General features: G+C 32.4%; 1 protein-coding gene across 1 annotated transcript; it reads left to right on the top strand.

Moving 5' to 3' along the window:
• The first annotated feature begins 845 nt into the window (after positions 1 to 845).
• LOC137806884 (isoleucine--tRNA ligase, chloroplastic/mitochondrial) lies at positions 846 to 13174 on the top strand. Its single transcript, XM_068607243.1, has 22 exons — positions 846 to 1130; positions 1788 to 1983; positions 2062 to 2216; positions 2297 to 2398; positions 2555 to 2624; positions 5060 to 5172; positions 5327 to 5395; positions 5701 to 5808; positions 6033 to 6180; positions 6638 to 6872; positions 7010 to 7296; positions 7382 to 7518; positions 7637 to 7784; positions 8035 to 8166; positions 8473 to 8601; positions 10247 to 10374; positions 10487 to 10651; positions 10836 to 10961; positions 11229 to 11302; positions 11448 to 11697; positions 12348 to 12527; positions 12719 to 13174. The coding sequence occupies exons 1-22, from the start codon at positions 1041 to 1043 to the stop codon at positions 12959 to 12961; spliced, it is 3285 nt and encodes a 1094-aa protein (XP_068463344.1). The 5' UTR covers positions 846 to 1040; the 3' UTR covers positions 12962 to 13174.
• The last annotated feature ends 2464 nt before the right edge of the window (positions 13175 to 15638 follow it).

Below are 15638 nucleotides of genomic sequence, written 5' to 3' on the forward strand. Positions count from 1 at the left end.
TAAGCAAAGTTACATAAATTTTTATGCATTGAAGGAGAAAGATTAATGAGAAAACATTTGATTGTTAATAGAGGAGTTAATATGAGGATGAAAACTAACCTTTTTTATTCATAAGTTAAGCACTCACTTAACAATTTTAATATTAAAACTATTTTTTATATAAGATATTCAAATTTACGTGACATTATAAGATCACAGAAGCAAAATAAAACAGTATTATCATACCAATGCCATATCAAATATTTGTTTGATGGCAATGATTAATATGAAAAAAAAACTATTTAAAAAATTAAAACGTCTAAATCCAAAATCAATAAATTACACAAACTAAAAAAAACATTCAAAATAAAAGTAACTGTTACAAAATATAACACTTAAACCCGCATATAGAGAAATTAAAATATACTTAAAGTTTTATTATGCGTATTAATGTTAAAAAATATTAGTTTGTAAAACTTATGTTAATAATAATAAAAATAGTTTATAAAATAATTATATAAAATTGATCTCTTAATTTTTTTCATAATTATTACGAAATATTTTAAATGCAATTTTGTATTTATAAAGTTATTATTAATTGAACGCCACAAATACATGTGTAATTTTAATTCGTGTATTAAATTATATGTAATATTATTTTCTTATCAAAAGTGGAGTTAATATCTAGTATGGGGAGTAATGGTTTGAAAATCCTAACACCAAAACTTTTTGCGTAGACAATGCGTAAAATAAACTCTTGTGAAAAGAATACTTGTCATATATTTTAGCAGTAGTTAATTATAATTTTTTAAAGAGATTTTATCATGAAATTAAGATATTAAAAAGTTAAATTAAATTATATAGACAGGAATTTTGAGAGAAGAAATTTAAAACAAGTTATCTATTCGTTTGGAGAAGTAGTAGATAATAGTTGTTGGCGAAAAGACGAACGCAAGAAGAAATGGTAGTGAGTGTGGCTTAGGTTGGAGAGTCGTAGTTATCCGAATGAATGAATGAATCTTCGTTTCTTCCTCACTCAGTTGAGTTGAGTGGTTTCCACCATGTCTCTTCTCAAATCCCTCACTTCAAATTCCTCCGCTTTCAATTTAAAACCAACGCAATCCACCATGGCGCATTCCTCTTCTTACAGGGTACTCTATCTACTATTTAATGCTTCTTCCTCAACGCTAACCACCGTTTTTTTAACCCACTGTGCTGCGCTTCATAAATAACACAGTTAAGTTTGGGATGCTGTTTATTGTTGTTTTTCAATTCACACTTTGTCACAATGGATTCATTGCTTTGTGTCTGTAAAAGTTCCGTTCCTTCTGCGTTTAGCCAATGATATCAAATTGCTCCTGCTAGTCACGCATTGGACGTGTGCGGTGGCCTTTTTATCCTTTTAGCCTGAGATAGGCGATGTGCTCGATGAATTGTCTAAGTGAGAATTGAAATTGTTATTTGCTTTTACCAGAGGGAAGTGTTTCTGAAACTCTCCCTTCATTGTTTTAACTTCTCTGTAAAATCGTGGAATATGTTTGCGTTGGTGTTCTAGTCTTCCTGGGAACGTCGTTCGTCTCACAATTGCAACAAAATATACAAATCTGCCCATAATTATGTTGTTCGGAAGAATTATTGTTGACGTGCTTTCATGCAAGTTTTTCAAAATGTTGTGGTGGAACAAAGGTTTAAGGCAACATATTCTTTTGCAACTAATTCTCTATAGCTGATGGTTTGATGGATTTCTCTCTCTCTCTGCTGTAGTAACCTGTAATACATCGGTGTGACATGTTTTTTAAAATTCTCAGGTGCTATTACGAGCAGCTTGTTCCTCTTCCAGGAGTACTAACTCTATTGGCTTGTTTTATTCTCGAGGGATCTCATCAGTTAAAGTGGTATCTATCCCATACGTATCATACTATTGTACTTATTCAAGGGACAATTTATGTTCTTCAAAGCGAAGATCACGAGGGCCGGTTATGGCTGGAAAGAAAGCTTCTGAAGGTAGTCTATTTGCTATTTCACATTGCTTTGTACTCCTTTTTTCTAATCCGTTGCTGTTTGTCCTGTTAATTTCTTTAGGAATCAAGCAAGAAGATGGAAAATACAAGCACACTGTTGATCTTCCCAAGACAACATTTGGTATGAGAGCTAATTCTTCAGTAAGGGAGCCTGAAATTCAGAAAATTTGGGAAGAGAATCAAGTATTCAAGAAAGTTGTTGAGAAAAATAGCGGAGTAAGTTTTGGGCTGTCCTCTCAGCTTTTAAAACTTCTAGTTTTATGAACGTATTAACCTACTTTTAATTACTTGATCAGGCAAATTTTATCCTTCATGATGGCCCTCCATATGCCAATGGTGATCTTCACATAGGGCATGCCTTAAATAAAATTTTAAAGGATATTATAAATCGTTATAAGGTATGTTTTATTGCTACCATAATGTAACATTTGAAGCATATTTTTTGTTTTAATCATCTGACACGTGCAACAATATATTTTGCATTCTCTTGCTGATATAATCAAGTAGGCACTAAACACCGATTTTGAGAATATTTTACTTTTGTTTGTCTGCAGGTTCTTCAAAATTATAAAGTTTATTTTATACCTGGATGGGATTGTCATGGCCTACCAATTGAATTAAAAGGCAAGTATGAATGTTAGTATAACCAGATGTGGCTAGTTCTGATACTATGTTGTATTCAAGAATGTCTTGTGTTGATCCTACATTTTTTGTGTTTGGCACATGTCAAAGTTGAATGAAGTCTTGAATTATAGAGATAGTTCTTATACTCAATGATTTTGTGTTATGTGCTTTTATCAATAAATGCATTTGGAGTAGTTGCAGATGTCAATAAAATGTGCACGTTGTGAAGTATAGTGAAGTAAATCCCTTTTGTTAGAAAGTACATTTTGCACTAACTGATTCTTGCATTGCATATATATTTTTAAATATCTCAAATTTTTATTAACAATTAAAATTTTAGGCATCTACCTTTTGATCCATGTGTTTTGTTCTGGAAATAAGGGCAATTTTTCCCTGGCTTGTAGTCATGTAGGCAGCGGCAAGCCCTTTTATATTGTAAATGTATTTGTGAAGTTTATGAGTTGTGCATAAGCTATAGGGTGTAAAGGAGGGAACAATATTGTTATTATGTTTCTCAGTCATTATGATTTATTCAATACGTCATGAGCTTTGCCTTCTAATATGGAATTTAGGAGTGCTAGAATTCAATGTATATTTTTTTAATTATGTGATCTTGATTTTACAAGACCTTGGTTTTAGGAATTCAAATTATTTGCTCCCCTACATTTCTAGCATGTTTGCAATATTATAAAATTTGTTAATTCTTGCTTAGAAATAAATTGAATGATTTAGGCTGTTTAGATGAAAGTTGGCGACATGATTTTGGGAATTTCAATGCACATTCCTGAATTCTAAGACACAAAATGAAGAAGAAAGATTTTTTTTCTTTGAGAGTGAATGTTGTTCTCCCTAGTAGCATCCAAACATACACTTATTTTGTAGTGAATAGATATGCTTCCGAGTGTGTTTGAATGAGGTGTTTTGATATAGGAATTTAATTCTCAAGTGAATTTAGAATATTAAAATGGCTGCATTTGAATATCTGATCTGAAGATGTTTTTTAATCTATAATAGGTCAATTTTTGTCTAGTATAATGAAATGATTTCAAATAACATCATCTCAAATGAAAGAATTGAAATTCTTTCTTTCTTCCATTATCTCATTTTCAACTCTCATCTCGAAATTTTGGTGCTTGCTTGCATCAATCTTTCCTCCCAACTTTCTCCGTCTTTCACTAACACACATGACTCCTTCCTGTCATCTACACCTTTCTTCCGGTCTGTCTGTTTAACCTTTTCTTTCTTTCTTTCTCTTTTTTCTTCTGCACCTATCTTTCCTATTATCTCCTATGAATCACAAACTCAATCATGGACACATCTAATTTTTAAAATATAGGATTAAGACATTGCATATATATATACACATGAATGGTCAAGATTTAATGTGACTTGTGACTTTTACATGATTTAGTTATTTCACAATAAGATCTAATGGACAACATGTATTCCTCTCACTTTCACATAATAAAAGTCCTGTCACTAGATACGTTCTTTCTCTCTATTTATAAGGAGTGTACCAAGTGAGAGGAGTATTTATACGAGAGATTAAGAGATAAAAAATCTAGACCATATATGAATGGTTAAGATTGAATCACAAAGTCATGTGACTTTTTTAAACTCGTCATGTAATCATCAAATAACTCTTAATCCTGATCATCCATGTATGGTTATATAGTGTAGATTTACTCCTCTCACCTTAATAATCTCCCTTTTTACACACACACACACACACATATATATATATGATACTCACATTTCATTTCATTTAATTTGAATTTCTCTTAAAAAGATCTAAATTGATAATCAATTTTTTCTATATTCTTGTATATTTACTATTTCCCTATGATGATGAGTCGTACAAAAGAATATAAAGAATGAAATTATATCTTTGAGAAAGGTACCTCACCTTCTCAAACTAGCTTTACATTTGATTTTATGATAATGATACTTAAAACTGCAAGCCATTTATTTTAATTATACCATATTGTATTCTATGTTGAATTTTCTTAAAGTTATCAAATGAATATTTTTTTTAATAATATTAGTGTGTATACAACTGTATTGGGGTGTTGACTTAAGTGTTTGAGTTATATGGAGGCGTCAGCTCAAGTGTCTGACTGACAATTATTGATTTTTTAATTGGACACCTAAAGGGGAGAATCGGATCCATTTTGGATAAGTGTTAGTGTAAAAAATGTGTCCGACTCCATGACACTTCTAAATTGAGGTATGCGTGATTAATCCCTCTTGCCCATCTCTCTTTCTCTCCCACACCTCTCTTAACCGTGTCTACTATCTAAGAAGTAATAGGATAAAAGTTTGTAATTCTATTAAAAATGAAAATTTATCATTATTCTTTTGGGTTAAACATTATTTTCATTGTCACAAATTATGTTGAAATCAAAATACTTAATGGTTGCTTTGAATTATTTCAGTTTTGCAGTCACTGGATCAAAAGGCTAGAAGTGACCTCACACCATTAAAGTTGAGAGCAAAGGCTGCTAAATTTGCCAAAGAAACTGTTAAGAAACAGATGTCATCTTTTAAGGTCCTTTTTTTGTTTTGCAGTTCTCTCTTTGATTTCTTTTCTTTATATTGTAATGTTTTTTGTTTAGTTATACACAATTAACATTTCACATTTATTTTTTATTCTAATTAGTAGGGAAATTTTGTACCTTAAGCATGTTACTAAATGTTTGCAGCGCTATGGAGTATGGGCAGACTGGAATGATCCCTATCTTACTCTAGACCCTGAATATGAAGCAGCCCAGGTAGCTGGTACAGCTTTTCTCATTTACCCCTACATGCATGTTAATCAAACATGATTTTAGCACTTCAATGTGTCCTATCATTGTATAATATATTTGAAAGTTGATATCTTTACATTCAGTTAGGAATGTTGTGCTATCAACTGTAACAGAATGCTTTTCAATGGTAAAGCAAACAACCAAATAATACTATATTTAACAAGAATGCTGTTTTTGCTTTCGTTTTGTTGGTTTCTCTGGGGCTTGACTTCAAACTGTAACTGGTTATTGTTATGCAACCCTCACAGTTTGTTCTTATAACTTTCTAGATTGAAGTGTTTGGCCAGATGGCCTTGAAAGGCTATATATACAGAGGCAGAAAACCTGTTCACTGGAGTCCTTCGTCACGAACAGCACTTGCTGAGGCTGAGTTGGAGGTATAATGATATACCATTATGTTATTCTTCTTAATATGAACCATATATCCTAAATACTAATGCTGCCAATATGGTGTTTAGTGTGGGTAGAACTTGAATAATTTTATATACGTATGTACATTTCTGAGTATGTCCATGCACATATATGCATGCAGTTTCTCTCTAAAATCTGATATGATGGAGTTTGGAGTATTTACATTTCTACTTGTTTGATTTCTATGTAGTATCCTGAAAAGCATATTTCAAGAAGCATATATGCCATTTTTAGAGTTGTGAGTGCTCCTTTAACACCAAGTTCCCTACTACAAGAATTTCCAAATTTGTGCTTGGCTGTATGGACCACAACTCCCTGGACTATTCCCGCCAATGCAGGTATGTTTCATATTTTGTCATATTTTTAATGTTAGCTTATTTTTTTCTGGATGTCTTTTACAGTTCCTATGATCTTAGTGGTTTTAATTTCCCCATCTCACACTTATTCCGTTCACAGTCTCAGTGTAAACAAAACTGCATATTTTTCTTAATTTCTGTATCCATGGTTTTTTATCATGTTTTAACTGAATCATTTGATATAATTGGCATACTACTTAACGTGCTGTAGTCAGGTTTTCCTTTTGCCAATATTTTGCATATGATTATTTCTTGTTAACTATTGGCACATAAAAATACAGTGTTAAATGTTATAATACCAAAAAATATGAATTATACCAAAAGAAATGTTATAAGTACTCAAAGATTTAACTCGTTTTTGTTCTTAAATGTTTTTTAATATAATCTTCTTATGTCACTCTTTCTCTTCTTTACCTGCATTCCACTGTTCTACACTCAGCTGTTGCGGTCAATCCTAAGCTTGAATATGCTGTTGTTGAAATAAAGTCATTACTGGAGCCTGACCCTGCGTCTGGTGGAAAAAACAAGAAAGGGCGGCTTGGACTTGTTTTGGAAGACGAGAAGAAGCCATTTCTTATTGTGGCTTCAGAGCTTGTGCCAAGTTTAGAGGCAAAATGGGGTGTGAAGCTTGTTGTCAAGAAAAAACAATTGGGTTCAGAGTTGGAAAACTACAGGTTGGAAGTATGCAAATGAATAATTACTTTGTTTTGCTTGTTATTTCCATAATATTTCATGTTAATAATAATTATGTTACCTTTTACAATCTTGAGGGAAGAAAACTTTACGCTGAGGGTACACATTGTTGTCTCAGGTATATTCATCCAATAGATGATAAGGAATGTCCTGTTGTGATTGGTGGTGATTATATTACAACAGAAACAGGAACAGGACTGGTCCACACAGCTCCTGGACATGGTCAGGAGGACTACGTGACTGGCCAGAAATATGGACTACCCATATTTTCTCCAGTAGATGATGATGGAAAGTTCACTGAAGAAGCTGGGCAGTTTAGTGGGCTTGATGTTCTTGGTGAAGGTAACACTGCTGTTGTAAAATACTTGGATGAACATCTCTCGCTCATCATGGAAGAATCATATGGTAAGTTCCTTCTGTCACTAATCATAAGAATTCTGCAAATAATTATTGACTATATAATCATCATTCCCCTTCTTTTCTGATGCAGAACACAAGTATCCATATGACTGGCGAACCAAAAAACCAACAATATTTAGAGCAACAGAGCAATGGTTTGCATCTGTGGAGGGATTTCGCCATGCTGCTGTGGATGCTATTAACCATGTAAAATGGGTTCCACCTCAGGTATGCTATTTTATTTTTCAAGTTTCTGTTGCTGTATAATATCATTTATTTGTGACATGTATTCCCTTAGAGATGCACCACTTGTCATATTTGTTGCTGATATACTTGAATTGCTTAGGCAGAAAATAGAATCTCAGCAATGACTTCTTGCCGCTCAGATTGGTGCATATCACGACAAAGGACATGGGGTGTCCCCATTCCAGTATTTTATCATCTTCAGTCCAGAGAGCCTCTTATGAATGAAGAGACAATTGATCATATAAAATGTAAGAGTCCAAAATGTGGTAAATTTCTGTTTTCTTAATTCTCAAGAGTACAAACTATCAGGTTAGTATTTTTTTGGTACATGTACCATCTCAAATGTTAATGGACAAAACAATGATTTATTCTACATAGTTGAATGCAGTGGTAAATATTAAAATTGTTTAATGGCTTATGCTTATCTAAAAATGCTAGTTCTGTGGAGGTAATTAGATAGTGGGATTGATCTTTTATTTTAATTTGATACTATTTCAGCTATCATAACCCAAAAGGGTGGTGATGCATGGTGGTACATGACAGTAGAGGATCTTCTCCCAAGTAAATATCGTGATAAGGCAGCAGAATATGAAAAGGGAACTGACACAATGGATGTATGGTTTGATTCAGGTACAATATTCTGGTCCAAATAGTTTTCTTCCCCAAATGCATGGTTTCATGTGTTTTTCAACCACTCCCACTTACACTTTTGTGTTCAGGGACTCTTCTACATGTTTAATTAATTGAATAGTGTTTTAGATCCACTCCCATAACTGGATTATCCAGTTGTTTATTGATGTTCCTTTTTCTTCTTACTCTTTTGACCTCAATCACATGAATTAAATCTAGGACCTTAATCCTTAATCCCTTACTCCAAACCCTCAGCATCCTGAGCAAGGCTGATGATTTGCTTTGGCTTTTTACTTCTAACCTCAGGGTCCTCCTGGGCTGCAGTCTTGGGAAAAAGAGACTCCCTTAGTTATCCTGCAGACTTGTATCTTGAAGGAACAGATCAGCATCGAGGCTGGTTTCAAAGTTCATTGTTAACAAGTGTAGCTACAAAAGGTAATAAGCCACTGAACTTCTTTTATTATATTGATTATATTTAAGACTTTAACTATTTATCCGTTTTTTGGTTTCATCAGAAGTAATGGTCTTTTATCTCACACTGCCACACTGGTGAGGCAAATGTTTTTTCCTGATTGATATTAGTTGATTGGTTGGTTGGTTCTGTTTTCAAATCAATCTCACTTTCCTTGCTATGTTAAGCAACAGTGAAGATTACATGCACAACACCATTAGCGGATTAGCTTTTGTATTTGTCTGTTCAAATTATATAATTCAACTGCATAATGCCTGCAGATAAAAATGCATACTTGTGTTCGGTTGTGTGGTTGAGATGGTCTTCATATGTTTATACATTAATTGGAACTGAGATCCAAGTGAGTTGGGAAATGAACGCAGTTATTATTAGGATTATATGTGATATTAAATAACTTTTTTTATCGGTAATTCTGCATTAGTGCAGCATTAGAAACTATATGATGGTAATTCTACACAAAAAGTAGCTTTGGACAGTTATGTAATAAGATTGTATCTAATAGTAGTGTGTAATTAAGCAAGTGTGATGTTATTGTAGTTTGTCAGCAGAGAATACTCTTTATATAGACAAGTTTCTGGGACAGCAAGCCTATTGTTGGATTATGTGTTATTTCTGTGTTCAGCGCTGTAGTTTATTAGTTTTTATCAATTGTGTTCTGTCATTTTTTAGTCTGATCTGTTGAATCAGTAGGGAGGGAAATTTTTTAGGCCTGCAAGGTCATCATTTGGCCTGGAGTTTTGATTTTGCAGATTTATTGGTGGAACAATCAGAAGAATATCAACTGGATGAGAGGATTGGACACATGGAAGAGAGCCATTGTTAGGACAGAAAATAAGAATAAGGAAATGACAGGGAAGGTGTATCATAGGAGAAATAATAGGAACCGTTAAGGGAGCGGTTAGTTGTTGGTTGGGTATGGTTGGTCTTTAAGTGAAGACCAACAGGTTTTGGGAAGGGGAGTTTTTTGGGAGTATTGGTTTTTGACAACAGGAATAGTCCTGGGAGAAAGGGAGGTTGTTCCCTTTGAAGGCTTTTCTTCCTGTAACAGTGAACCACAATAAACAGAGGAATTTTCAGAGTTCTATCTCTGTCTTTGTGTTTCTTGATTTCCTTTTACTGGGTTCCTAACAGCCATCTCTTTAATATATAAAGGCTGTTAGGGAAGAGAACAATGGTGGAAAAAGAGAGTTTCAATCTTAATAAGTAAGAAAATCCTTTCAACCAGGGCTCAAATTCGAATTTCCAAGGTTTGGATAAGTACTGTATGGAGGTTAAGATAGTGGAACTGCCAGCCTTTACTGGGAAGAACCTGAGGATTGGATCACTAGAGCAGAAACATACTTTGAAGTGCAAAATACTTTAGAAGAAAATAACTGATGGAAGCTATTTATTAGGATTATATCTTATACTAGGGCGTATAATTAGGATAGCGTGTTATTATGTGTGGTTTGTGATGGCAGAGAATACTGTCTACAGAAGACTTTTGTTTGAGATAACAAGTGTATAGTTGTAGTATATATGTTTTTCTGTTCAGTATTGTAGTTTATGAGTTCATCAACTAGTATTATATCCTAGATACTATAACATTGTCATTCTTGTCTGATACAGGGAAGGCTCCATATTCAAGTGTTTTAACACATGGATTTGTATTGGATGAGAAAGGCTTAAAAATGAGCAAGTCATTGGGTAATGTTGTGGATCCACGTTTTGTGATTGAAGGAGGTAAAAATCAAAAGGTTAGTTATATTGATGTATCATCGAATAAATTAGTCTTGGAATTTTGTCAGACTATAATTTTCCTCTCCTTAAAGCCCCTCAAGTAAGGGTTTTTATCTGCTCTATTCACAGGAGGCACCTGCATATGGAGCTGATGTCCTCCGACTTTGGGTGTCTAGTGTAGATTATACGAGTGACGTGATGATTGGCGCTCAGATTCTTCGTCAAATGTCTGAGGTTTACCGAAAGTTGCGAGGAACTTTGAGATACCTCTTGGCAAATCTTCATGATTGGAAAGTAAGTTTGAATTCTATTGAAGTTAAAAGCCTTTTGTTTGATGGATAGCTTCTCCTTTTCTTTGTCTGCAGTTACTGCCTATTGTTACATGTTATGTTATAATGCTGTCACATTTATCTTTGCCTATATCTGGCTTTTATATATTTTTTCCACTATGTCATCTCTGTTTATGTCTCATTGACAGACGGAATACACTGTACAATACCATGAGCTTCCAAGGATTGATCAACATGCACTTTTTCAACTTGAAAATGTTGTAAAAAACATTCAAGGAAATTATGAAAATTACCAGTTTTTTAAAATATTTCAGGTAATATTTTATATCTTCATGAAACGTTCCTTTATATGTAATGTGTATTTATGCATAGGGTTCATCCCTTAAAGAGGGAAAAAAGGAAACAGAATTATAGGGATCCAGTGTCATAACATAACCATAGAAATAAATGCTTGGAAAGTTGTGATATGGGAAGTCTTTTATATCAAACTTTGGCTAGCTAAGCATATCATTTTGGTGGATTTTTTTCTAATTGAATTGGTTAATTTTCAAAATTCACATTTATCCCCTCCATTGTCTCAGATTTTGCAGAGGTTTGTTATTGTTGACCTGTCAAATTTCTATTTTGATGTTGCAAAGGATCGACTTTATGTTGGGTAAGTTTCTCTGGTTTACGTCCTCTTTGAGGATATTTAGCATGCACTTCCTTTTTGGCATCAAGGAATAGATGCCTGTTTTTCATTTTCTTAATTGTTTCTGTTTAATTCCATAACTCATCTCAGTACGCTTAAAAATCTGCAGTGGATCAACAAGTTATACGAGGAAAAGCTGCCAAACAGTTCTTGCAGCTCATCTCCTTTCCATTGTGAGAATATTAGCACCAATATTGCCTCATTTAGCTGAGGATGTGTGGCAGAATCTTCCTTTTCAGTATATAACTGAAGCTGGTTCCGTTGCTGAATATGTATTTGAATCAAGATGGCCCATCTCCAATGAAAGATGGCTTGCCCTCCCTGCAGAAGAAATTAATTTTTGGGAGAATATTCTTGAGGTACCCTTTATCTCAGATTTTAAGATAAGCTGATGCCAATCTGAATCAATATTTCCTCGTGGTTCATGACGGAACAATAAGATAGTCCTTTCTACCCATGAAAAAGATGTTAGAACATTAAGGATGATAAATAAGAGCATGGCTACATAACCACCTTTAAATTATCAAAATACAAAAATTACTCAACATTATCTTTGTTTTACATAATATAAATTCACTATGTCGATATGTTATGTACTACGTAATCTCTAGTAATATACTCTTGATATATATATATATATGAATTGCATCACCAATTTCCTTGATCCAAGTAGTAATTATGAAGTCTGAAAATTAGTGATTGATCTTTCATTTTTCTCAAGTCCAGTTTCGGCAATCTTTTCACTTTTTTACGAGGTTGGTTTTCCTAAATTCAATTTGACATGTACAAGGATGTAAAGATGATAGACAGAAAATGAAAGAATACTTTTACAATAAAGTGTGAAATTTTGGAAGGCTGCATAATTTGGTTCTTCATGTACAAGTGACTTCTGTGATTTCTCTTTATACCTTTTTATCAGTTTCATTCTCTTTGTTAAGTTATACATTGATATCAGATATTTTATTTAAGTTGGTGGTGCTTGTTTCTAAAGCAAAACTTACTTTGCCAGCTGAGAACAGAAGTGAATAGAGTTTTGGAAGTTGCTCGAACAGGTAAACTAATTGGGTCCAGTCTAGATGCAAAGGTTCATATCTATACATCTGAAGCCAGCCTGGCATCCCAATTACGGGAACTATGTGCAGCCAAAAATGATTCCGATAGATTGCACCGTCTATTCATAACATCTCAGGTATGTATCTCGCATTGTGATTTCCCTCTTAGTTGACTTGAAGATTAGGATGTTGGAACTATTAAAATCTTGCTTAGGACGCATCAAATTATATTGTTTTAACATTGCAATAGAATGAATCATTGCCAATTGAGTCTTGAGGCACAATAGAATAAATTGGATTATGTTGTAATTTGTTTGACAATATGCAGGCGGAGATTCTTCCCTCATTGGAAGATGAACATACTGTAACTATACCATATAGTGGTGAATGCCTAATTCAAGGGAAGAATAAAGTCTGGATTGGTATATCTCGTGCTGTGGGTTCTAAGTGTGAAAGATGCTGGAATTATTCACAGCAGGTTGGTTCATTTTTGGACCACCCTACTCTCTGCAGTCGCTGCTACGGTGTTGTTGGTCTTCAGACGCCCCCTCAAGTGGCAGCAGTCAGTTAAGATTTTAGAACCAAAGTTGTTTGAGTTCCAAAATGTCATTTTTTTGTCTCACTACTTCACTGGTATATGCATTCAATATAAGTAACTCTTGAATGACCGAGTTATTTATTCCAAATTAATGTCATTTTTTGTTCACTACTACTAGTCTGGAATCAATAATTATTGTATGCTACTCAGCACAACTACAAGTCTAAATTTTGACCATTTTATTTATGCTTGCCTGCATTTAGGTCAACAAAGTGGGAATAACACAAATAAACTATGGACGTGTTGATAGAATTGATTTAGATAGTGGTTTTATAGAATTATGGTTACAGTTAATTTTGAAATAACGGATAGAACTGTGCTTTTTTAATAATGTTTGTATATTTCACGTAAATTTTGATTATTTAACTGCTAACATCTATAATATTATATAAAAGAAATTTTCTTTTTATGTACATATTTCATATTCCTATTTTACTTTTATTATATTTAAAAATTTAAAAAGAATAAAAAAATTTGTCTAAATATTAAAAGTATTTCACACATTATAAATTATTCATACTCGTTAACAGCACAGTATATTACAAATTAGTCTATTACCATCATTCATTAAGTGTTTCTTTTTTTTCCAGTGAGCTATAGTATTTGTATCTCAATTTATAATAATTGGTTATATTGAAACCACAATATATATGTATATATATAACAAATAAAATATAAATCGGCATATAGCTTTTTCTCCATAGTAATTATTAAATTAAGGAAATGTTCACTTTTGAAATAGAATATCAAATACTAAGTGTATTGTGCATGTGTTTTTTTTTAACTTTAAATTATACTGTCATTTTAATAGTTTAATATCCCAATATAATTTAATATCCCAATATAATTTAGTTGAATGAAATATACCTTTCTGTGGACGTGTTGCTGATAATATTAATTTTAAATGAGTATTTTTTTTTCCTTTGTAAATGTATTTCTTGTTATCAGAAAATTTGTGTCAAACGTCCATTTAGGCAAAGTTATGGGTACTTTACTAATAATATATTGACTATTACTTTTCTCCATCTCCATATTTTTCCTCTTACACTCCTAATTATTTTTTAAATATCTTTTTTACCCTTTGTGATTTATATCTCTGGTCATTTTTGTGCTTCTTTTAGATAATAACTTGTAAAGTGGTATGCAGCAAATGTTTATGCAGTTTGTCTTTGAGCAAAGCTGGAGATCCGTGCTGTAGACAACGGCTCTTAATTTTAAACTCTCAACAGATATTTTCTTTAAGTTATACTTTATAAACATATATGTGGTGGTGCAGCTAATTTGGTGTTGTAAAGAAATAAATTTCCAAATTCACTGAAAGTAAAATAAAAACTTAACTGTCCAGAAGTGAAAAAGAAATTAATTTTAAATTACATAATATAATTTTTAGATAAGATGATTTAAAAGTAAAAACATTAATTTCAAATTATATAATACAAAAGGTATTTTAAGATTATATAATCTGAAAAAAAATGCCACGTCCATTCTTCTAACTTTTGAATTATGAATATAATTTTCTTTAATATTCAATTCAAAATCTTTCTACATGAAAAATAATTTTTAACATGTGTGACTGTATATGGAGGTCTAGAAAGAAAATAGGAAAGTGCAGTAATATAGGTGGTTGTTGAGGATAGAAGACAAAGTATATTAAAGAAAATATCATCAAAATTGACATGGAAATAAGTAAAAGCAATTCTCTATTATTTAACTCATTAATTTAGCTCTTTCAACCAATTTCATCTTCCACCACCAATCCAACTCACACTAAAATCTAGTGTACTCTTAACCATTAATAAACTCTCAAAAAGATTTACGGGTTAATTATAGAGTTTGATAATCTGTCACTTTGGAGGAGAAAGAATAGACCACCATACAAATTAATCTGTCAATCTCTATTTGTGTCATTACACACAAATTATAGTTTGTTCATAGTACAAGTATTTATTTCCAATATTTCAATTTGTATTCTTTTAACATCTGTTAAACACTTTTATATATAATAACATGACTTATGATACAAGGCAAAAATTGATCCACTTCAAAATAAACTTAAAAACAAACAGTTTTTCACTTTATGTCCCTATCAGCTCCTTCCTAGAACTAAGATTTGAGTGTCTAGAACGTCAAATATAAAATTAAAACTAAAAAGGTACTTGTTGTGTTGTTTGAACAAGCTATGCTAAGAGCAAAATTCATTTGTAAAGAATTTAAAATAATTTAGGATAAAAATATATTATTTGGATAAAAAAATTTAAAAAATAAAATTTTCTAAAAATCTATTATATTGTATTTGGATGAGGAATCTACTAGGATAGTTATTTTTAGTGAATCTAAAATGTTCTATACTGTTCAACTCTGATCAATTAAATAGTAGATAAAATAATATAAAAATAAAAATATCATAATTTTATATACTAAATTAAATATAATTTTGCTCAACACTGGTGATATTTACGGGTTAAAAATGCCAATACAAGAGTCCCACATGCACAGAGTGTGAACAGATTTCTCTATGCTTATAATATAAAACCAACGTTTTAATGACCCACTTTCATCACCGCCGATTCAGGTTATAGCTTCAAAATCGGCTTCAGTCATCGTAATCAGAGGTATTCTTCTTGTTGTAAATCTCTTCTTGGGTTGGATG

The sequence above is a fragment of the Phaseolus vulgaris genome, chromosome 3 (assembly GCF_000499845.2).
Source record: "Phaseolus vulgaris cultivar G19833 chromosome 3, P. vulgaris v2.0, whole genome shotgun sequence".
Lineage (NCBI taxonomy): Eukaryota > Viridiplantae > Streptophyta > Magnoliopsida > Fabales > Fabaceae > Phaseolus > Phaseolus vulgaris.